The sequence below is a fragment of the Coregonus lavaretus genome, assembly GCF_964263955.1.
Source record: "Coregonus lavaretus genome assembly, chromosome: 12".
Taxonomy (NCBI): Eukaryota; Metazoa; Chordata; class Actinopteri; order Salmoniformes; family Salmonidae; genus Coregonus; species Coregonus lavaretus.
Genome location: NC_139999.1, coordinates 58,357,883 through 58,383,135, shown reverse-complemented (window position 1 = coordinate 58,383,135; position 25,253 = coordinate 58,357,883). Strand labels below are relative to the sequence as shown.

Here is a 25,253-nt window from a genome sequence, read left to right as displayed (position 1 = left end):
ATTTCCTGCATTAATGTGTTATCATTTACACACTGTGTCACGTTTATTTTGTCATAGTATGCCTCTCTCTATATATACAGTGCATTTGGAAAGTATTCAGACCCCTTGACAATTTCCACATTTTGTTACGTTACAGCCTTATTCTAAAATGGATAAAATAATTTTTTTCCCTCATCAATCTACGCACAATACCCCATAATAACAAAGCGAAAACAGGTTTTTAGAAAAGATTGCAAATGTATACAATTTTTAAAACAGAAATACCTTATGTAAATAAGTATTTAGACCGTTTGCTATGAGATGCGAAATTGAGCTCAGGTGCATCCTGTTTCCATTGATCATCCTTGAGATGTTTCTACAACTTGATTGGAGTCCCCCTGTGGTAAATTCAATGAATTGACCTCATGATTTGGAAAGACTATATAAGGTCCCATAGTTGACAGTGCATGTCAGAGCAAAAACCAAGCCATGAGGTCGAAGGAATTGTCCGTACAGCTCAGAGACAGGATCGTGTCGAGGCACAGATCTGGGGAGGGGTACCAAAATATTACTGCAGCTTTGAAGGTCCCCAAGAACACAGTGGCTTCCATCATTCTTAAAAGGAAGGAGTTTGTTACCACCAAGACTTTTCCTAGAGCTGGCCGCCCGGCCAAACTGAGCAATGAGGGGAGAAGGGCCTTGGTCAGGGAGGTGACCAAGAACCTGATGGTCACTCTGACAGAGCTCCAGAGTTCCTCTGTGGAGATGTGAGAACCTTCCAGAAGGACAACCATCTCTGCAGCACTCCACCAATCAGGCCTTTATGGGTAGAGTGGCCAGACGGAAGCCACTCCTCAGTAAAAGGCACATGACAGCCTGCTTGGAGTTTGCAAGCAACTAAAGCCTGCTTGGAGTTTGCAAGCAACTAAAGACTCTCAGACCATGAGAAACAAGATTCTCTGGTCTGATGAAACCAAGATTGAACTCTTTGGCCTGAATGCCAAGCGTCACGTCTGGAGGAAACCTGGCACCATCCCTACGGTGAAGCATGGTGGTGGCAGCATCATGCTGTGGGGATGTTTTTCAGCGACTGGGAGACTAGTCAGGATTTAGGGAAAGATTAACCGAGCAAAGTACAGAGAGATCCTTGATGAAAACCTGCTCCAGAGCGCTCAGGAACTCAGACTGGGGTGAAGGTTCGTCTTCCAACAGGACAACGACCCTAAGCACACAGCCAAGACAACAAGTCTCTCAGCCAGAGCCCGGACTTGAACCCGATCGAACATCTCTGGAGAGACCTGAAAATAGTCATGGTAACTCATGGTAACCTCATAAACAATTAATTTAAACCCAGCTTCTATTTGAAACAGCCGTTTATTTGATGAAATATGTGCCATTTAGGCGGCTATTTGAGACTCAGCGTTTAATGGAAGTTTTACAGCATTCGTCTCCGTTTCAGCACCAATTGGTATATTTAAAAATACTATGATCTTGTAGATTATTTAGTTTTAGGAAAGTATTTATGAATCATAAAAAAAAACAGGTTTGGTGAGTCTTTAGGCACAAAATAAAAAAAACGGTGGTTTGAATCATTCTGAAATTGCCACATTCAGTTCTTCAACCCATGGTAATGTTGGAAGATTAGTGTACATAGAATTATAATAGGGAGAATAGTGTACAATAGTAGGTTTTACCCTCGTCTATTGCCTGCATTAACCATGGAACTGTGTGATGACACGGCCATGCCTCAGGTACAAACTGTTATGGCTTGGTCTGCGCGCCGCTCCATAACGATTTAATTAGCCTACATGTCTTTTAGCTCTTATCAATAGCTCAAGTTGTAATTTACAATGCATGGAGAATGGTGTCATTTCCATCTGAAAAAATATAGTAGATGCTTTTTCCAACTGGTAGGTTCGCTAGACTTTATTCATGGTTTCCTCGCGCATAAAGATGGTTGAATTATTACAGCATATCTGTAGACACACCTCCGCCACACCTTCATTTATATGATCTCCACCCCAAACGAATAGTGGGTGAATAGCATTATATTCTCATGCTTAAATTCAAGGTCAGAATGCACATAGAGAGAAAAGTAGATATAAAGGGAACTACGTTCCATTTACTCGCGCTTAACTCAGGTGTTACTGTAGAGATATCCTTAATAGAAAAAACAAGCTTAGAGAAATATTAACATATTCACACAAAATGGCAGAGCAATGAACCCAAACTTTAAACATACAATCCAGTTATGCAAAACAATTAAGTCAAAGCTCAGCTCAAATTTACAGTTTGCAAATACAATTTTGCTAAAAAAAAAGTAGGAATGTTGAAATATTACAGAAGCAGGCCTCACAGTATGATCTGTCCATATCACATCTTGTCAATCATAAAGTATTCTGGCACATTCTGACTGAAATGTCCTCCATTTCTTTTGAAGTTATTTGCTTGTTGTTATTCACTTGTCTTGGTGTCTTTATCTGTGGTTTATGTTAAATAGTATGAGACATTCCTATATATTCATTTGATGTTGTCTTGATGATGACAGCTTCAGAATGTTCTGGAATAAAGACTGAGGGTGTGAGGGAGCTGTGTAGAGGTGTATTGTTGACATCACTAGTACAATGGGGTAAAGCAAGACATCAGAGGACTGCGAATCTGGCACATTATAGTATATATTAAAAAGAGCTGAGGCCAGAGCTACACTGCATAAAGCTGCCAGGTGATGTAGACTATCAGTCTGGTCTCTTCTGCTGACTCCCAACATTTTCGCTTCTACTAAATAACTTCCAGTCATCCATTGACTGATTGATAGTTTGTTATTAAAAACGTAAATGTACACTTGTTTGTCTGTGTCCTGGAGACAAGGAGGCAAGGAACTCTGAGAAATCGCTGTCCCTTTGCCCATTCGCAGCCCTTCTCCTCTCCAAATGACTATGTCCGGTCTTAGAAGTCGGATGGTCGGATCATCATGACTGTCGAACGAAGCGAATAGCTCGGTCCCCGAAAGTGATGCCACTTGATGCCGTTCAGCTTGCGGATGTTGTGGCCCACGGTGTAGTAAATGCCGTTGAGGTTGGACAAGCCACAAGCGTCAAACCACCAACCTAAAGAACAGAGAGAGTGGGTGGGTTATAGCAGGATGGACTCAGGGAATTATGTCTTCGCGTTAGCAAAATGGTAACAGCAATTAAAGTGAAACTGACACTTGTGAACAGCTTTTCACACAGTCCATTAGCCTCAATTCATCCCTTTTTCCCCCTTTTCCAACCAAATTCTTTCTCTCTCAGCAAATGTGGTGTTTTGACTCGTGGTAGTGGTGTGCTAACCTGCTGTGCATAAGGTGCTTATTCCATTTCAAAGCAAACAGGGACCTTGCTATGAGAACCACACTCGCGCCTCAGAGAGATACTGCAAATTCATCTCGTATCAATCTAATATCACTTCACCTCTGTTTGCTTTGGATGGCATGTGTCAAGAGGTTCTATCCATAAGTGGTTTGATTATGCATGACTATACAAACAGTTTGAAACATTTTGAAAGGGGTTCCAGCTGTGCTGGAGCGATTAACTTAAGCAACTTTCATAATCAATCAAAGTTTTAGTATTAAAAAGCTATTTATCTGGGAGTTTCCCTCTCTCCTCAGCTGTAGAATAAATAGACTTGATTGGGGACTATGTATGACTGAGGGAATGGTTTGAGGCGTGATGTGTTTTACATAGCACTTAGGAGATAGGAGCTGGAATGCTTGTATCTGGTGAAGATCACAGAAATTGCGTTAATGCCTTGTCTTGTTGTCTTTAGCTCTGTGCCTAGAGTCAAGACCCAATAGGCAAAAACGGATTGAATCAACGTTGTTTCCATGTCCTTTTTTATATATTTTTTTATATGGGATGATGTTGAATCAACGTGGAAAACTGATTGGATTTGCAATAATTCATCAACGTATTAGAACTTCAGATTTTTTTCACCCAACTTTGAACCTAAATCCAATGACAGGGTGAACCTTTTGGTTGATTTCACATTGAATTGACTTTAGTTGACAACTCAACCCAAATTAAATCAAAACTAGACATTGAAATGACATATGTACCCAGTTGGGAGAGTCAAGAAGAGAGTAAGCCATTCAGATTGAAACTGATGTAGGGAGTACAATAGGTTTATCAGGGTGTTACACAAAAAGCTCAGGAATCTCAGAGTAAAATACAATGATCTGTAACCCTTTCAATCAGTATTTGACCAATACTATAGTACCACAAACAAAATAATAATATACAAACACATTTTTTCTTTTTTGTATGTAGGTATTTACAGTGGGTCCGAAATTATTGACACCCTTGATAAAGATGAGCAGAAATGTACTCTCAATAAAATTAAGAAATATATTATTTTATGCTAACTAAGTAAAAAATATATATACAAAAAATGTAGGGGTTAAAATTAACACCCCTGTTTTCTATAATAACTTTCAATAACTAACCTGGCGAGGATAACGGCACTGAACCTTTTTTATGAGATTGGAGAATACATTGGGCCAAAAGAGCTCTATTTTCATGCCATCTTACCATAGCACCGGTTCCAATCCAAGTGCCAATGCCGTTTAGCAAACTCCAGGCGTTTACATTTGTTGGATGACATGAAAATAGAGTTCTTTGGCCATGCACACAAGTGGTGGGATTGGCGTTGAAAAGAGGTATCATATGCAGAAAAGAACCCCATACCTACTGTAAAATATGGTGGTGGATCTTTGATGTTATGGGGCTATTTTGCTTCCTCTGATCCTTGGGCCCTTGTTAAGGTCAACGGAATCATGAACTTTAAAAAGCCTGGTTGCCTCTGCCAGGAGGCTGAAACTTGGCCGCAAGTGGATCTTCCAGCAAGACAATAACCCCAAGCACACATCAAAATCCACAAAGAAATGGTTAATTGACAACAAAATCAACATTTTGCAATGGCCATCTATGTCTCCGGACTTGAATGCCATTGAAAACCTGTGGTTTGAATTGAAGAGGGCAGTCCATAAGCGCAGACAAAGAATATCAAGGATCTGGAACAATTATGTATGGATGAATAGTCTAATATCACTCCCAATGTGTTCTCCAATATGATAAAACATTTTAGAAAAAGGCTCACTGCCATTATCCTCACCAGGTGAGGTATTGAAAGGTATTGAAAATAGGGGTGTCAATATTCTTGTCCCCTACCTTTTTGAGAAAAAAATATATTGCTTGGTAAACTAAATCTATTTTTCTGAGGAATTGTATTAGTATAAAATAATATAATTTCCCATTTTTTTCATACAATATAGCTCAGTATTTGAATTATTTATTATACACAGTAATTTTTGCTAATCTTTATCAAGGGTGTCAATAATTTCAGAGCCCATTGTATATGTGACACCAAGGTACTTAACAATGAAAATGATTAACTTTACTTGAGCTTATACTGTGTTTTTCTTGTCATAACACTGCTGCAAGGTCAACATAATACGTGTCACAACACGTCATAAAAAACTGATGGCATGTTATGACATCTTGACACCCACGTACTTTGCTGAAAACAAAAACATGTGAATATATTTATGCCACGATAGCTATGTTATTAATTTGCCAGAGTGAGAAGTCATACTGGCAGCATGCCTCAAGTCAGCTAGCTGTATGAAAAGGGGTTACTGCTTGCATGTCACATCACATAAAGCCCTAAATTCCCTCATGGAGGAGAAGTTCTAACCCTTACCCCCCGTCAGCATGAGGGCACACTTGCACAGGCAGTTGTCGTTGTCAGCGTCGCGGGTGCTGAAGCTGGAGCCATGCGCTGCCAGGCTGCTCTGCTCTCCTGCTGTTCCACTGTAGCCCCACAGGAACAGCCTGCAGATGGGAAAATCAGCTTGTCTGGGACTGATGGATTTCTGATGCCAAAATCACATTTTGAATTCATTCCATACAAGAAAATAGCTATGAGATAATATTGTGAGGAAAGTTGAAGCAAAAAGGGAACACTGTAGACTTTTTTTCAAAGTACTTTTTGGGTAAAAAAAAGTAAAAAAATGTATGCACTTTTAGAGCGTCTGCTAAATGACTAAAATGTAAATGTAAATGTAATTTTACATGGCTTTCAGATATGCAATAAGCACTGTAATATGTTCCTTGTAAAGAAAAGGTGATATATGATTAATAACAACATTTATATTTATTCCTATATTATTAGATCCAGGATTATTCATGTGCAATGAGTTTTGTTGCGGTGAAAAGACATACTAAACTTGAACTGAGTACATATTTGCATAGTTCTTGCCAGAAATCCTGTGACTGTTCCCTATTTCTATACTGGCAGCCTAGCTCTGGCTTACATGCTTTATTTGTTGTGGTCCATTGAGTCGGATAAAAGAAATGACCACATCGACATTGTGACTCAGTGTTACTCGGGGTTCAGGCATTTGTCACCACACACCTCATCACAAACCCCTGACCTCAAACAAAGTGAAGCAGACAAACTTCAAGGCTTTGCATGCCACTTCACCAGTCAGCCAGTTGGATCAAGTCCTTACCATGCGTCTTGTAGGACCACAGCCGCAGGAAGTAGTTTGGGAGTGGGGGGTCCTGCGATTTTTTTCCAGGGGGGATGCAGGAAGAAAAACGTCTATATTGGTCCGCTAATACACGACCACTAAAGACATAAGCCACTACTTTTGTGAAAACATTTCAACCAAATATATTTGAGTGTTTACCAGCATTTGTAGCTTGAGAATGATCCGTATTGACTGACCTTCATGTCTTAAAGTAATGATGGACTGTCGTTTCTCTTTGCTTATTTGAGCTGTTCTTGCCATAATATGGACTTGGTCTTTTACCAAATAGGGCTATCTTCTGTATACCCCCCTACCTTGTCTCAACACAACTGATTGGCTCAAATGCATTAAGAAGGAAAGATATTCTACAAATTAACTTTTAAGAAGGCACACCTGTTAATTGAAATGCATTCCAGGTGACTACCTCATGAAGCTGGTTGAGAGAATGCCAAGAGTGTGCAAAGCTGTCATCAAGGCAAAGGGTGGCTATTTGAAGAATCTCAAATATAAAATATATTTTGATTTGTTTAACACTTTTTTGGTTACTACATGATTCCATATGTGTTATTTCATAGTTTTGATGTCTTCACTATTATTCTATAAGGTAGAAAATAGTAAAAATAAAGAAAAACCCTTAAATGAGTAGGTGTTCTAAAACTTTTGACCAGTAGTGTATGTTTTCCAGTTTCTTGAAATACAGTACTTTGAAAATGCAACTTATTTCTCTGTGAAAACTGAAATGGTATATTCATTCCCTTTCCATTTTAGTAGACGCTCTTATTCAGAGCAACTTACAGTAGTGAGTGCATACATTTTCGTACTGGTCCCCCATGGGAAAAAACCCCACAACCCTAGCATTGCAAGCGTCATGCTCTACCAACTGAGCCACATCATCTCATCATCAAAACCACTTGATGTCTCAATGTACTCAATTACTGTAGTGTGCATTGTTTTTCTTCATGGTGATGGAAAGTCTACAGGTACAAACCTAGATGACCAGCCTATGTACAATACAGTAACGTACATTTACGTTAAGTGGTTTGTAAGGATGGTAAATTAATACTGCACAAAAAGTGTTTTTTTCCCATGTTGTTTGATCAATACATGTTTTTAATTTGATGTGGATGTTTTGTGTCAATGCCCATAACTTTGTACCTTTTGATGTGTTTGAGGACAGGGTTTTGTTCTTTCTGGATTCCATTAGAATGACAATCGCAGAGAAAGGGACAGGGCAACAACATTTACAATTCCAACTATTGAATCCTGCAAGATACTGTTCTATCGGTCCACTAATACTAGTAAAAGCCCAGTGCACTACTTTTGTGAAAACTATATAGCACCCTCAGAACCCCTACTTCCCACGGCTATGCACAGGACAATTAAAAATAGTGTTCAGCCATGAAAAATACTTTTAGAAAGAGCTAAGTTTTCAGTATGGATATGGTGAAGTCATAAGGTAGAGTACCTATATTGTTGTTTCTCACTGGCCAGTTGGAACTTGTCGTAGTGGGAGTAGGGTGTGTTCCCCTCCCAGTCTCTCAGCTCCACTCTCAGGGCGTACTGGGTCTGACTCGTCATCTGAAACACCAGCTCGTTCCCAAGCCAGTGCTCTCCCGCAGGGTCCCCGAAACCCTACAGACAAACATCTGATGATCACACCATTACACAAGGGCAAGAGTCATCTTACATCTGTATTTTAAGTTCAAGTAGTCCATGTTTGATGTTTTCTCAGCTCTTGGCATCTGAACTGGTCTGCCAATGGATGAATAGGTGTCCAAGCTATCCAATGGATGAATGGGAAAACATTTTACACAGGGCTTTATTGGGACAAGAACATTATTCTCAGCACCTGCACAACAAATCTAACAACACAGGCAGATCCAGTACAGTAACATCCCATACATCAGCTGTACATTCCAAAGATGGATGATGCCAGGAGTACCCACCATTTTGTATTCCTTCCATGTTCTCTGGAAGTCCACACTGCCGTTGACCCTGCGCTGGAACAATGTCCAGCCTCCTCCACTAGTCTCCATGTCACAAAACACCTGGTGAAACAATAACTAAAATCTAGTTGTTGCACTCAGCAACGATAGAGGCACCACTCAGAAAACGTTGATTTATCAGCTGTGCTTGGAAAAACTTGACAAGAGAAAGTTGACAACTTAAGAGTTGGATTGAAACATGCAGTATACTCAGTATGGATCGTGAGGATGATGACAGTGCTATTTATTCACCTGGGTGGGTTCTGTCATGTTACCAATGAATATGTAGTAGACTCCACTGATGTTGTGTCCTGCTTTATAGGCTTCTGCACAATCCCAAAACCTCTGGTCCCTCAGCAATGTCCCTGCACACACACACACACATTTTGAAACAAAGCCTCAAATAACTGTTCTGTTTCAAATCCACAAAGGGTAGACAAACATTTTGATGTACAACACCTTATCAGTGTTTATGTACTAAAACTAGGCCTATCCAATAAATCGCATTAATGGTATCACTTACAGTTCATAAACATAAATGTACACTTTGACATAGCATTGTTTTCTCAGGTTTATGCCTTTGAGGTATGGTTCGTTGGATTCCTCTCTTTGAGTGATCCTGTGTTTCCACTGTCTCTGAGTGGTTTATCTCCATCCTATGACGATAATCGAAAGCAGTCTCATTTGAGTTGGGAATGTCTCCATAAACAGATGCTGACGTCCTCCTCAGGCAAGATGTCGATTTGGAAGTTCAAATGGGAGTTATCGAAGTGTGTGGTTCTGAAGCATGTGAAGTGAATCCAAGACTTGACTCAACACAGCCAAAAACATAATGAAGACAGCTCCCAACCATCTCCTCTCTCTCTCTCTGTATCATTAATGACTGGATGTCATTAAGACCGCACAACACCTATGATCTCCGCACCCATTTTTCCAGAATGTTTATCTGAATTTATCAATGTGCAATGGTTCCCAAACTTGTACGCATTGTGGCCCACCCAAAGTCTTTACATTTTCTTGTTGACCTATCAAACAAACAAGCCACGTCTTTAGCTCCAACCCAGCCTTAAGATGTGACTCTAGAGAGGAACTGGCTCTGATCCATCAGTGGATTATATTTCTCCAGAAGGGACCTAGGTGTTGATGTTTGATCATGTTTGATCTTTGCATTGTCTTCAATGTGTGCACTAATGGTTGGTTCACAGCATGTCTATCGACTGTCTGTCTGTAGACAGTTGTCGCAACGACATTATGAACATTCTATCTATCTGGAGTTAGACACTGGAGTGTATTGGATTTGAATTGACACTTCAACAGAGTGCCGGAATCTGGTTGAGTTATAACACTCTACTCCCGTGGCCTTCTTTCCCGTCATTCCAGCTTTATTGTCTGTTCCCCTAACTTCATACTGTCCTGTCGAAAAACCAATTAAAAGAACAAAAGGATGTTTGACTCTCTGATCTCTTCAGCCGAGTGTGCACTTATCAGAAAGCAACTGCATTTGACAAAACCTGAGCTTCTGAATGTGTTCCTACCTGTACCGGTAGACACCATGTTGATGAGCGTGTGGACCGACTCCATGAGCTGCTGCTGCTGCCTTTGCAGGGCTGAGTTGTTGGTGCTGGCCACCCTCAGCTGTCTCTGTAGAGCCTCGATGGCTGTCGTCTGGGTCCTCACCAATGCTTGTAGCCTATTCTTCTCCTCCCTCATGTCCTCCAGCTCATCCCGCTGCTGCGACTCCAACACGTGCACCTTATTCTCCAAATGACTGAGAAGATAGTTGAAAAAGTATTTTTCGTGGTATTCCTATCTTGAGAGCATCCTGACTGGTTGCATCACTGCCTGGTATGGCAACTGCTCGGCCTCTGACCGCAAAGCACTACAGAGGGTAGTGCGTACGGCCCAGTACATCACTGGGGCCAAGCTTCCTGCCATCCAGGACCTCTATACCAGGCGGTGTCAGAGGAAGGCCCACAAAATTGTCAAAGACTCCAGCCACCCTAGTCATAGACTGTTCTCTCTGCTACCGCACGGCAAGCGGTACCGGTGCGCCAAGTCTAGGTCCAAAAAAGGCTTCTTAACAGCTTCTACACCCAAGCCATAAGACTCCTGAACAGCTAATCATGACTACCCCGACTATTTGCATTGACTTGCAACAATATGCTGTGCACTTTGAAAAAGCATTCTACCTCCCTACTGTACCTGCTCTACTTTGATTAATCATTCACCTACAGTGTTGGTGTAAGTAAGCTAGAACCCTTGCTTTACCAGAATAACCACATTTAAGGTGATAACCAGAATGATAGAAGGAAGAATAAGTATTTGAAAAGGCCCCGTAGTCTCTTGACAACCAAGCTAATTAATTGACTTTCACTGCACTGTAAGTAACTCCAGAAAATCACTAACCATCGAGTAGTTAAACCCATGCTGTAGGGTAGTAGCTGAACATAGATGTGGACTCTGGTTGATTAAACACTGAAACAAGCCAAATGTATTTAACCTGATGAGAGGATAGCAAAGTGATCATAGGACTAGGTGAACAGCACTGAAACTTTAGCTCAAAGAGTGGATGAAACAGACAGGTAAAATGTAAGTGTATGTCAGTGGTTTTACAAAGATTTAACCTGCTTCAATTACAACTTTCACAACTGCTGTTGGAGTGAAACCCGACTGACCTTGAATTGTGCTGCTAAAACAATGTATTTACATGGGCAGGCATAATGTAACTATATGCAAAGTTCAGTAAATCTGTTGCACCTTGACATTTATACATAGACATCACATTGACGTTACACATATATGAAAAGATCTCAAACAAGGGTAAGATCCTAGCAGGGTAAATGATGAGTTTGGTTGAAACTGCACACAGATATCATAGTTGTAACAATTTGTACATTCACTGTAATTACACCGTAACAATTTAAAAACGATGTAAATACCAAAAACCATGTAAATAATAGTCATAGCAACACTAAGTGACAAAACCCTTACATTGGCCCAGTGAGATCTGAGTTGAGGCACATAGACTTTAACCCATTGTATCATTATCCTATACAGCATATCGTATATATGTATGATGTCATTCCTTTACTGTAGTGGATGTCAGAGCCAAACTACATTTGTGCTAAATTATCAATTCAACATGATGACCATTGAAAAAGCAACATGAATTGTGAAAATGATGATTATTCCTAATGCAAACTTATGAGCAATGAATTATTTTTATGTTGTGTGGTCCTCTGTAGCTCAGCTGGTAGAGCACGGCGCTTGTAACGCCAAGGTAGTGGGTTCGATCCCCGGGACCACCCATACACAAAAATGTATGCACGCATGACTGTAAGTCGCTTTGGATAAAAGCGTCTGCTAAATGGCATATTATATTATTATTATTATTATTATGTTGCTGTGGCCTGCTGCTGTTGATTATGGGCACCAGTTCAGTTGTAATGGTGATCAAGAAGCTGAGAAAGGATCCTCTTATAGAGTCAATTTCCCTATGATGTAGTGGCCCATTATATTTGTCTACGATACCCCATATGGACTGCTGTGTAACAGAAACAGAGTGCAACACAAGATTCAGCTGTGAGCCCCATGTTCTCATATAAGACAAATGACATCAGTCTATCTGTTACATCTAGAACTTTTATGGGAAATCTATCTGTCGCATTTCTCAATGAAAACTGTACAGTTTTGCCAGAGGTTTATTTTTGAGAGTTTTGTTTATATTGTAGTTATAAAGCATTATTTTGATTATTTCTCATTACATTTTACTGCAACGTGCACTGTCCAAGATTCCTCAGTACGGGAATAATGTTGTGGTTTCAAATATGGTTGTTTCTCGCAGCAGCTCGTCTTTTACGAGCGCTTGTATTTCATATAATCATACTTTTAGGTTGTGAAACCTAAGTCGTTTATATTAAGCGCTTGCACTGAAATGTCTTTTCAACAACAAAAAAATTCAGCTCAAAGCTGCAGAAATATGTAACAGCTATTTTAGTTGAGACTGTACCACAAGTCTTAATGAGGAAATATCAAACTTATGCAGATATCAAAATGTTATACTGTACCTGTTCTTGTCTTGCAGTTTAGTGATTTTAGAAGTCTGTACCAATAATTCCTTTTCCAGTTTGTTTGTAGATAATGAGTTCTCCAACAACTTGATCTCAAGTCTTGATGTCTGGTTCATAACCTACACATAATGACAATAAATAGTAACACTTTACTTAGAGTGGTGATATGTAGCATTCATAAAGCCTTTATATGCATGACATTAACAGTAATTGTATTGCATATGTTTTTATACTCTTCATTAATGATTTGATGTAGTCTTATGCAGCTTTGCAAAAAAACAAACATTATGTTGGTCACAGATACCTTAAAAGAAATTGAGTCACTGTATTATTGTGCATTCAAATTGCCATCGATAAAATGCAATTGTGTTCATTGTCCATAGCTTATGCCTGCCCATACCATGACCCCAACACCACCATGTGGCACTCTTTTCACAACGTTGACATCAGAAAACCGGTTGGATGTACTGCCAAATTCTCTAAAACAATGTTGGAGGTGGCTTATGGTAGAGAAATGAACATTCAATTCTCTGGCAACAGCTCTGGTGGACATTCCTGCAGTCAGCATGCCAAATGCACGCTCCCTCAAAACTTGAGACATCTGTGGCATTGTTTTGTGTGACAAAACTGCACATTTGAGAGTGGCCTTTTATTGTCCCCAGCACAAGGTGCACCTGTGTATTGATCATACGGTTTAATCAGCTTCTTGATATGCCACACCTGTCAGGTGGATGGATTATTTTAGCAAAGGAGAAATGCTTACTAACAGGGATGTAAACAAATTTGTGCACAAAAGTTGAGAGAAATACACTTTTTGTGTGTATGGAACATTTCTGGGATCTTTTATTTCAGCTCATGAAACATGGGACCAACACTTTACATGTTGCATTTATATTTTTGTTCAGTGTATATAATTTGAACCAAACAGCAAACATTCAAGACAAATATTGACGTCTATTAGCAACTTAACTTCTCTTAGGATATACAGTTGAAGTCGGAAGTTTACATACACTTAGGTTGGAGTCATTAAAACCCGTTTTTGAACCACTCCACAAATTTCTTGTTAACAAACTATAGTTTTGGCAAGTCGGTTAGGACATGTACTTTGTGCATGACACAAGTAATTTTCCAACAATTGTTTATTTCACTTATAATTCACTGTATCACAATTCCAGTGGGTCAGAAGTTTACATACACTAAGTTGACTGTGCCTTTAAACAGCTTGGAAAATTCCAGAAAATGATGTCATGGCTTTAGAAGATTCTGATAGGCTAATTGACATCATTTGAGTCAATTGGAAGTGTACCTGTGGATGTATTTCAAGGCCTACCTTCAAACTCAGTGCCTCTTTGCTTGACATAATGGGAAAATCAAAAGAAATCAGCCAAGACCTCAGAAAAATATTTTGTAGACCTCCACAAGTCTGGTTCATCCTTGGGAGCAATTTCCAAAAGCCTGAAGGTACCACGTTCATCTGTACAAACAATAGTACGCAAGTATAAACACCATGGGACCACGCAGCCGTCATACCGCTCAGGAAAGAGACGCGTTCTGTCTCCTAGAGATGAACGCAGTTTGGTGCGAAAAGTGCAAATCAATCCCAGAACAACAGCAAAGGACCTTGTAAAGATGCTGGAGGAAACAGGTACAAAAGTATCTATATCCACTGTCAAACAAGTCCTATATCGACATAAGAACAGATATAGCCCCTGGTTCTCCTCAGACTTGACTGCCCTTGACCAGCACAAAAACATCCTGTGGCGTACTGGATTAGCATCGAATAGCCCCAGCGATATGCAACTTTTCAGGGAAGTTAGGAACCAATATACACAAGCAGTTAGGAAAGCAAAGGCTAGCTTTTTCAAACAGAAATTTGCATCCTGTAGCACTAACTCCAAAAAGTTTTGGGACACTGTAAAGTCCATGGAGAATAAGAGCACCTCCTCCCAGCTGCCCACTGCACTGAGGCTAGGAAACACTATCACCACCGATAAATCTACAATAATCGAGAATTTCACAAGCATTTTGCTACGGCTGGTCATGCTTTCCACCTGACTACCACTACCCCGGCCACCATCTGCACCCTCCGCTGCAACTTGCCCATGCCCCCGCTTTTCCTTCACACAAATTCAGACAGCTGATGTTCTGAAAGAGCTGCTAAATCTGGACCCCTACAAATCATCTGGGCTAGACAATCTGGACCCTTTCTTTCTAAAATTAGCCGCCGAAATTGTCGCAACCCCTATTACTAGCCTGATCAACCTCTCTCTCGTAACGTCTTAGATCCCCAGAGATTGGAAAGCTGCCGTGGTCATCCCCCTCTTCAAAGGGGGTGACACTCTAGATCCAAACTGTTACAGACCTATATCCATCCTGCCCTACCTTTCAAAAGTTTTTGAAAGCCAAGTTAATAAACAGATCACCGACTATTTCGAAACACACCGTACCTTCTCTGCTATGCAATCTGGTTTCCGAGCTGGTCATGGGTGCACCTCAACCACGCTCTAGGTCCTTAACGATATTATAACCGCGATCGATAATAGACAGTACTGTGCAGCCGTCTCCATCGACCTGGCCAAGACTTTCGACTCTGTCAACCACCGCATTCTTATTGGCAGGCTAAATAGCCTTGGTTTCTCAAATGACTGCCTCGCCTGGTTCACCAACTACTTCTCAGATAGAATTCAATGTGTCAAATCGGAGGGCCTGTTGTCTGGACCTATGGCAGTCTCTATGGGGGTGCCACAGGGTTCAATTCTTGGGCCAACTCTTTTCTCTGTGTATATCAATGATGTCGCTCTTGCTGCTGGTGATTCTCATATCCACCTCTACGCAGACGATACCATTTTGTATACATCTGGCCCTTCATTGGACACTGTGTGAACAAACCTCCAAACGAGCTTCAATGCCATACAACACTCCTTCCATAGCCTCCAACTGCTCTTAAACACAAGTAAAACTAAACGCATGCTCTTCAATCGAATGCTGCTGGCACCCGCCCACCCGACTAGAATCACTACTCTCTACGGATCTGACCTAGAGTATGTGGACAACTACAAATACCTAGGTGTCTGGTTAGACTGTAAACTCTCCTTCCAGACTCACATTAAGCATCTCCAATCTAGAATCAGATTCCTATTTCGCAACAAAGCCTCCTTCACTCATGCTGCCAAACATGCCCTCGTAAAACTGACTATCCTATCGATCCTTGACTTCAGCGATGTCATTTACAAAATAGCCTCCAACACTCTACTCAGCAAATTGGATGTAGTCTATCACAGTGCCATCCGTTTTGTCACCAAAGCCCCATATACTACCCACCACTGTGACCTGTACGCTTTTGTTGGCGGATCTTCACTACATATTTGTCACCAAACCCATTGGCTCCAGGCCATCTATAAATCACTGCTAGGCAAATCCCCACCTTATCGTAGCTCATTGGTCACCATAGCAACACCCACCCATAGTATGCGCTCCAGCAGGTATATCTCACTGGTCATCCCCAAAGCCAACACCTCCTTTGGCCGCCATTCCTTCCAGTTCTCTGCTGCCAATGACTGGAACGAACTGCAAAAATCTCTGAAGCTGGAGAATCTTATCTCCCTCACTAAATTTAAGCATCAGTTGTCAGAGCACCTTACCGATCACTGCACCTGTACACAGCCCATCTGAAATTAGCCCACCCAACTACCTCATCCCCATATTGTTATTTATTTTGCTCATTTGCACCCCAGTATCTCTATTTGCATATCATCTCTTGCACATCTATCATTCCAGTGTTAATAGTAATTGTAATTATTTTGCACTATGGCCTATTTATTGCCTTACCTACATAACTTGCTACATTTGCACACACTGTATATATATTTTCTGTTGTATTTTTGACTTTATGTTTTGTTTTACCCCATATGTAACTCTGTGTTGTTGTTTTTATCGCACTGCTTTGCTTTATCTTGGCCAGGTCGCAGTTGTAAATGAGAACTTGTTCTCAACTGGCTTACCTGGTTAAATAAAGGTGAAATAAATATTTTAAATAAATAAATAACCTGAAACGCCGCTCAGCAAGGCAGAAGCCACTGCTCCAAAACTTCCATAAAAAAGACAGACTACGGTTTGCAACTGCACATGGGGACAAAGATCGTACTTTTTGGAGAAATGTCCTCTGGTCTGATGAAACAAAAATAGAACTGTTTGGCCATAATGACCATCGTTATGTTTGGAGGAAAAAGGGGGTTGCTTGCAAGCCGAAGAACACCATCCCAAACGTGAAGCACTGGGGTGGCAGCATCATGCTGTGGGGGTGCTTTGCTGCAAGAGGGACTGGTGCATTTCACAAAATAGATGGCATCATGAGGAAGGAAAATTATGTGGATATATTAAAGCAACATCTCAAGACATCCGTCAGGAAGTTAAAGCTTGGTCGCAAATGGGTCTTCCAAATGGACAATGACCACAAGCATACTTCCAAAGTTGTGGCAAAATGGCTTAAGGACAACAAAGTCAAGGTATTGGAGTGGCCATCACAAAGCCCTGACCTCAATCCTATAGAACATTTGTGGGCAGAACTGAATTCATCCAACTTATTGTGGGAAGCTTGTGGAAGGATACCCGAAACGTTTGACCCAAGTAAAATTTTTTAAAGGCAATGCTACCAAATACTAATTGAGTGTATGTAAACTTCTGACCCACTGGGAATGTGATGAAATAAATAAATAAATCTTTCTCTCTACTATTATTCTGACATTTCACATTCTTAAAATAAAGTGATGATCCTAACTGACCTAAAACAGGGACTTTTTACTAGGATTAAATGTCAGGAATTGTGAAAAACTGAGTTTGAATGTATTTGGCTAAGGTGTATGTGAACTTCCGACTTCAACTGTATTTTTGTAGAGTATAATTTTTTGCTTCATGAATATCCTTGTTGTTAATTAGTTTTATGGAACATCTAATTTAAGAAGCATCTTTGAGATTATGATAACATATAACTCAGATGTAGCCATTACCTTAGCCTCGACAATGTTTAACTTGCGGGTCTGTTCTGCAGTCTGAGTCAACAGGTTGGTTCCGATCTCCAGCATGGTAGCTGTCTGGTTGTGGACTGCATGGTCTTGGATATGCACCATCTCCATCTTGATGTTCTCCTGGATATAGTTGTCTAGCTGCAGACACAAAAAGACAATGTAGAAATCATTGACAGCTATAATGTTTAACTTCCAGAGCCCCAGGTTTTCGTATTCTAGATTAATTTCAGTTACCTTCCCACCTTGTGCAGTAATTGTTCCATAATTTGGAGTGTAAGTATGGAAACAAATTATGCATAAGTGAGGAAAAGGTTGTGAAAAATGAACATTTACAAATAATTTTTACCTCTCACATACAGTGACAGATGATCTGAAATTTCAACATTTCCAGTCATTGAGTTCAGTCAGAGAGTGCCGCAAATTTCTACATTGCTTTAAATAACCACCATTTTACATTTACATTTTAGTCATTTAGCAGACGCTCTTATCCAGAGCGACTTACAGTTAGTGAGTGCATACATGTTCATACTGCCTGAGCACCCCAGGGTGAGGACATGCTGTTTGTTATAAGAGACATACTGCATTCCTCTTTGTAGTCAGCCTATGACCTGGGCTCTTTGGGAACATGAACTGGTGCCAGCGAAGGTGCAGAGAAGTGACCTCTAAGTCAAACTCAGCACAAATAAATACTCGGTCCCCACGATATCAGAAAACACTGAGAAACAGAGGGAGCAGATACATTTATCTCAACTGTAACAAACACAGGACTCCCTGGGGTATATTTCTGTGGTCAGTAGAACATTAGAGTGATAGTGTTTTAAAGGTTCAAGTTATTCACAGGCATCAGTGTGCCCTTGGTTTTGTTGACAAGACAAAAGCGACCAGAGGAAGTAGATGGAATATGGATAATTTTCCTCGTTAAGGTTCCCTTGACACTCTAATGACTTTTGCAATGGCTAAGAACTCCACCTGATTCAGCCATGGCAGGGACCGGAGGTTTAGTGGGGGGAAATTAATTGACATAAACAAGAAACAAAAAGGTCAAGTTTTTTTGTTGGTTCCCCAAAGACACAGTGTGCTTTGACCGGTTAATTGACCCTTGCTTCCTGCCTTTGGATTAAAATTACACAAGACCTGCCCATAATATGAGCTTGGGAACACAGCTACACTTTCTAAGGGTCTGTTAAACTGCGTTAATTTAAACCAGATGTCTGGTTCTTTCTGATCCTAGTACCTCGGAGTGACTGTGTGACCAAACAGCCCTAATAAAATGGCTGAAGTAGAGGGAACTGGCACTGATAAAGAACTAGGTAACAAGTGCATTGAAGTGTATATGGAACTATAGCAGGGGAGTCATTTCAGCTAAACCTACACTCTAAAAATAAAAGGTTCCAGGAGTATCCTTTAGGGGTTCTTCAAATTGAAACTGTGGGGGAACTCCTATAAGTTCTTCAAAGAACCCTTTAAAAGGGTTCTTCAAAGAACTCCTTTTAATGGATCCTCTAAGAACCATTTGAAGAACCTTTTGGGGTTAATTTTTGAACTACCCCCCTCCTCTATTATTATTATTAATAATAATAATAATAATAATAATAATAATAATAATAATAATAATAATAATAATATGCATAACAGTAAGAACAATAACAAAATATTTTATTTGTCAGTGTTTATTATGATTTTAGTGGCAAAGCAGAATTAAAAAATAGAAATATGAGGTAAACTCCCAGCAGAGCCCCAAGTCCAATGGGCATATCCTCTGGCCTGTTGATGTTATTGTGTTGATGTTCTCCGTATCCATAGCCAGAATAATTTTGCAGTGCATGGTGATGAACATGTTTCCTGTTATATTCATCAGGGGTGTAGGGAGAGTGAAGTCTGTGAATCCAAAAAATTGAACATTATTCATACCTTGGTTTTTGTGGTAAACGTGAATGAAAAAAACTGTTTTAATAATGGTTTTCATACACATACCTTGTCCATAATGTAGAGGCCTATGGGATATTTATTGAAGAGCTAAGGGAGGAGGATGGAAAATATGATCTGCATAACATACCAACACCAACTGACATACCTTTGTATGCCTCCTCGTCTGTATACCTGCAGACACAAAAGTGAGCAGTTCAGTCATCTGCACGCAATACAGCTACCATTCAACATATTCTTATAGCTTACATATTCTTACCTCTTTGTTGATTTGATATCCATTGAATTGTCCATGTTCTGTTTTAGAAAGATTTGCACAAATATGAAAAGATAGATGGTATCATCATAAAACAATATCAACTTAGATCATACAATGGACAAACCTTACCTTAAATTGAGGAGATCTTTACATTTTTCAGTTAAGTGTGTGCACCTGCTGTCCTTTCAAATTCAAATCCAAATGTTTCAGTTGGGCAGTTAGGTTCCTGCAAGAACCCCCACCAACTAAGGAGAATCCTCGATGAACCCCACCTCCTATGGGGTTCTAGGAATAACCTTTTGGGGGCAATTTTCAGTGCCAAGAACCCTAAGGTTCTTTGAAGAACTTTGAGGATCTTAGAAGAACCCTTGTTGCAGTGTGACAGGGAATTTCCCTCCAAGGAATTTTTATAAAGCTCATTTCTACAGTCGTGGTCAAAAGTTTTGAGACTGACACAAGTATTGGTCTTCCCAAAGTTTGCTGCTTCAGTGTTTTTAGATATTTTTGTCAGATGTTACTATGGTATACTGAAGTATAATTACAAGCATTCCATAAGTATCAAAGGCTTTTATTGACAATTACATGAAGTTCATGCAAAGAGTCAATATTTGCAGTTGACCCTTCTTTTTCAAGACCTCTGCAATCCGCCCTGGCATGCTGTCAATTAACTTCTGGGCCACATCCTGACTGATGGCAGCCCATTCTTGCATAGTCAATGCATGGAGTTTGTCAGAATTTGTGGGTTTTTGTTTGTCAACTCGCCTCTTGAGGATTGACCACAAGTTCTCAATGGGATTAAGGTCTGGGGAGTTTCCTGGCCATAGACCCAAAATGTCGATGTTTTGTTCCCCGAGCCACTTAGTTATCACTTTTGCCTTATGGCAAGGTGCTCCATCATGCTGGAAAAGGCATTGTTCGTCACCAAACTGTTCTTGGATGGTTGGGAGAAGTTGCTCTCGGAGGATGTGTTGGTACCATTCTTTATTCATGGCTGTGTTCTTAGGCAAAACTGTGAGTGATTCTACTCCCTTGGCTGAGAAGCAACCCCACACATGAATGATCTCAGGATGCTTTACTGTTGGCATGACACAGGACTGATGGTAGCTTTCACCTTGTCTTCTCCGGACAAGCTTTTTTCCGGATGCCCCAAAAATTTCGGAAAGGGGATTCATCAGAGAAAATGACTTTACCCCAGTCCTCAGCAGTCCAAACCCTGTACCTTTTGCAGAATATCAGTCTGTCCCTGATGTTTTTCCTGGAGAGAAGTGGCTTCCTCGCTGCCCTTCTTGACACCAGGCCATCCTCCAAAAGTCTTTGCCTCACTGTGCGTGCAAATGCACTCACACCTGCCTGCTGCCATTCCTGAGCAAGCTCTGCACTGGTGGTGCCCCGATCCCGCAGCCAAATCAACTTTAGGAGACGGTCCTGGCGCTTGCTGGACTTTCTTGGGCGCCCTGAAGCCTTCTTCACAACAATTGAACCTCTCTCCTTGAAGTTCTTGATGATCCGATAAATGGTTGATTTAGGTGCAATCTTACTTGCAGCAATATTCTTGCCTGTGAAGCACTTTTTGTGCAAAGCAATGATTACGGCACATGTTTCCTTGCAGGTAACCATGGTTAACAGATTAAGAACAATGATTTCAAGCACCACCCTCCTTTTAAAGCTTCCAGTCTGTTATTCTAACTCAATCAGCATGACAGAGTGATCTCCAGCCTTGTCCTCGTCAACACTCTCACCTGTGTTAATGAGAGAATCACTGACATGATGTCAGCTGGTCCTTTTCTGGCAGGGCTGAAATGCAGTGGAAATGTTTTTTGGGGATTAAGTTCATTTTCATGGCAAAGAGGGACTTTGCAATTAATTGCAATTCATCTGATCACTCTTCATAACATTCTGGAGTATATGCAAATTGCCATCATAAAAACTGAGGCAGCAGACTTTTTGAAAATTAATATTTGTGTCATTCTTAAAACTTTTGACCACGACTGTACACAATTTAAAAACTTGGAATTTGAAGAACAGCAAAAACAAGCTAAATTTACTCCAGCCATTATTACCTTGTTGATGTAGCTTCAGTCACCTCAGTCAGTAGGGAACTTAACATTCTACAAACATGTCATTCAAGAATTAGCTGCTACGCACTAGCTCAGCACCGGGATTAGTTTAATGTCAAGTCAAACAGAAGTTACCTAGCCAAAGCCATCTACTACACCCATCTCTGCTCTGTTTGAGAAATAATTGCGCTGTTTCCTGCAGCTGCATCGATGCGCTCTCAATAAAGCCAGCCGTACAAACAGCCTTCCCTCCCGCTCCCAGGCGTCCGCATGGTCCCAAAGTCAGTCCGTCTAACACCGCTAAACTGCATTTGCCTTTTTATCAGGATTGGAATGATTTTAGTAGCCTATTGAACATTGTTGGTGTTGAGCTAGGGTATGGCGACTGCCATACCCAATTGACACCCCTGAATTATAGTCTATTTTATTAGCACTTACTTCAACCTTCAAGCTGTTATGAAGGCTGGTATCACAAACCTATAAGTCTCCATCCCAGCATTCGTGAGACATTACAGGACACTCATACACAGTCATACCAAATGGTCTCATTGCATGACAAGTGAACACATCAAGATGATCACACAAAGAATGCACACTTTAGTTGAAAATCACTGCGAGTAAGTGAGTGGTTAGTGAGTGGTTAGGGGTGGGTTAGGGATTAGTTAGTGATTTAGGGTAAAGCATGGAAACTAGTTAAGGTTAGGATTAGAGATAGGCCTAGATTTTATTTTTGATAAAACAACAGGCATGGATTCATACCACTGTCATGCACACCTGGGTTCAAATAATGAGTGTTTGCTCGAGCGTGTCTGGGGTGCCAGATGGGTGGGTTTGTACTTTTTGGACTATTCAATTGGTTCCATCGCACAAGGCAAACTCAATCAAGCACAGGTTTTGAAGCCAGGTTTGTAAATACTCTCAGAATTAATTTGCGAAGAAGGTAAAATTCATTGTATGATTATTGAATTTGAAAAGACAATTCCTGAAATTGGGGACACAGGGTAACCGAAACAAAAGCTCTCCAACTTAAGACATTTAGCAAATGAGTCCAAAGCTAAAAAACATACAGTGTCCTTGGCCAGTCACACACGTTTCTCTGTAATCCCACCAAATCCTTGATATCTTTGGGGTTTGCCTCTGTCTAGGTTGCTGCCTGAAGTGAACTGCTCCACTCGGCTGAACAAAACAATAACTTCCTGCTCCTGGGCTCTTGACTGCTCTCCAGTAGAACTATTAGTAGTAAAACCATCTTAATCCTCCCCCTTCACTCTCATATGACGTCCAAACACGGACTGAAGCAATGGCCTGAGGTTCTGTTGCTAAATTCATTTCCAGTGGCATGGAGGAATGCCTCCATTAAACTAGGAAAGTTAGATAGATTTGAATAATTCATTTCCTAATAAAGATAATAAAGTGTGGTTAGAAGGGGTTTCTTTAAACCTCAGATTAATTGGGATAAGAGTGGATATTCCAAGAACTTGATTAAAAACTAATGTTGCATTACGGTAATTATGGACATTTGGGGTAATCGAGGGAAGTATTTTCGACAGTTAGCCAAAACGTTACAGAGTCGTTCAAATATCATTGATTACTTTTTTTGTTCTAATATTTGATTTTGTAGACTGTGACTGTATAAATTTTAAAGACGTTAAAGCCTCCAGATTTGGCATTAAACCCCTTGTCTGCCTCATCTAATTGCAATACCACACGTTATACATTCAGGTACAATGAGATATATTGTTATAAGTAATAAGCCAAGACAGCAACCATATGCGGGGCATATCAGGTTGTTTTGTGGCACAAATGGGTCAGTGCTGGAACCATAACACGTCATATGATAATGGCGCCAGAGGAGATGGCTGTCGTTTTACGGGCTCCTAACCAATTGTGCTATTGTGTGTTTTCTCATGTTATCTGTAACTTATTTTGTACATAATGTACCTGCCACCGTCTCTTATGTCCGAAAAAAGCTTCTGGATATCAGGACAGAGATTACTCACCTCGTACTGGACGAAGATTTTTTCTTTAACGAGTCGAACGCAAAGAATTTTCTTCAGACACTTGACAAGGCCCAAATCCCCGTCATTCGCATGAGAAGGAGACAGAGATATCGGGGACGTAGGTCAGGGTGCCTTGTAAGGATCCGAAGGCGAGTGGGTAATCTGACTCTACCATCAGTCCTATTATCCAACGTACAATTATTGGATAACAAAATAGTCGAACTACGATCACGGATATCCTACCAACAGGACATTAAAAACTGTAAAGCTTATGTTTCACCGAGCCGTGGCTGAATGACGACATGGATAACATACAGATGGCGGGATATGCGCTGCATCGGCAAGATTTTGCCGCCCCAACAGATCCACAGATGATGCAATCTCTATTGCACTCCACACTGCCCTTTTACACCTGGACAAAAGGAAGACCTACGTGAGAATGCTATTCACTGACTACAGGTATTCGGTCAGAGGGAGGCGCTACAGGAGGCTAGAAGGGAGAAGGAAGGTGTAGAGGCACGGCGAGAGGAGCTGGTTAGGCAGCAGAAGGAGCGGGGGTTAATAAAGGAACCCAGTCCCGCTCCTCGCACCAAGCAAGTGGTGCGTGTCGCCAGTCCGGTCCGGCCCATTCCTGCTCCCCGCACCAAGCCAGTGGTGCGCGTCGCCAGCCCGGCCCGGCCTGTTCCTGCTCCTCGCACCAAGCCAGTGGTGCGCGTCGCCAGCCCAGCCCGGCCTGTTCCTGCTCCTCGCACCAAGCCTGTGGTGCACGTCGCCAGCCCGGCCCGGCCTGTTCCTGCTCCTCGCACCAAGCCAGTGGTGCGCATCGCCAGCCCGGCCCGGCCTGTTCCTGCTCCTCGCACCAAGCCTGTGGTGCGCGTCGCCAGCCCGGCCCGGCCTGTTCCTGCTCCTCACACCAAGCCAGTGGTGCGCGTCGCCAGTCCGGTCCGGCCCATGCCTGCTCCTCGCACCAGACCAGTGGTGCGTTTGTCCAGTCCGGCACGGCCTGTGCCTGTTCCACCGGTGCCTGGTCCGGCACCGGTCAGCTGCTCCACTCCGGAGCCAGAGTAGTCCGCTCCACCGGTGCCTGATCCAGCTCTGGTCAGCTGCGCCACTCCGGAGCCAGAACAGTACGCTCCACCGGGGTCCAGTCCAGCTCCGGTCAGCGGCTCCACTCTGGAGCCAGAGCAGTCCGCTCCACCGGTGCCTGATCCAGCTCCGGTCAGCGGCTCCACTCCGGAGCCAGAGCAGTCCGCTCCACCGGTGCCCAGTCCAGCTCCGGTCAGCGGCTCCAGTCCAGACCATGACGTCAGCCCCTCTCCAGGTTCGGGGTCTCCCACACCAGGGTCCAGACTGGGCCTGGCGTATCGTGGGAGGAAGGAGAGGGG

The 25,253-nt window shown here is 41.6% G+C and overlaps 1 protein-coding gene across 1 annotated transcript in view; it reads right to left on the bottom strand.

Moving 5' to 3' along the window:
- Positions 1–1,855: 1,855 nt before the first annotated feature.
- The window catches only part of angpt4 (angiopoietin 4), a gene marked incomplete at its 5' end in the record, with an annotated part of 50,474 nt that continues 27,076 nt past the window's right edge, over positions 1,856–25,253 (bottom strand). Inside the window, 8 exons of the mRNA XM_084172642.1 lie at positions 1,856–3,086; positions 5,716–5,846; positions 8,013–8,179; positions 8,494–8,595; positions 8,785–8,897; positions 10,068–10,300; positions 12,600–12,721; positions 17,609–17,764. Of these exons, the coding sequence (XP_084028768.1) occupies positions 2,926–3,086; positions 5,716–5,846; positions 8,013–8,179; positions 8,494–8,595; positions 8,785–8,897; positions 10,068–10,300; positions 12,600–12,721; positions 17,609–17,764 (1,185 nt within the window). The 3' untranslated portion in view covers positions 1,856–2,925. The remainder of the gene's footprint in view (positions 3,087–5,715; positions 5,847–8,012; positions 8,180–8,493; positions 8,596–8,784; positions 8,898–10,067; positions 10,301–12,599; positions 12,722–17,608; positions 17,765–25,253) is intronic.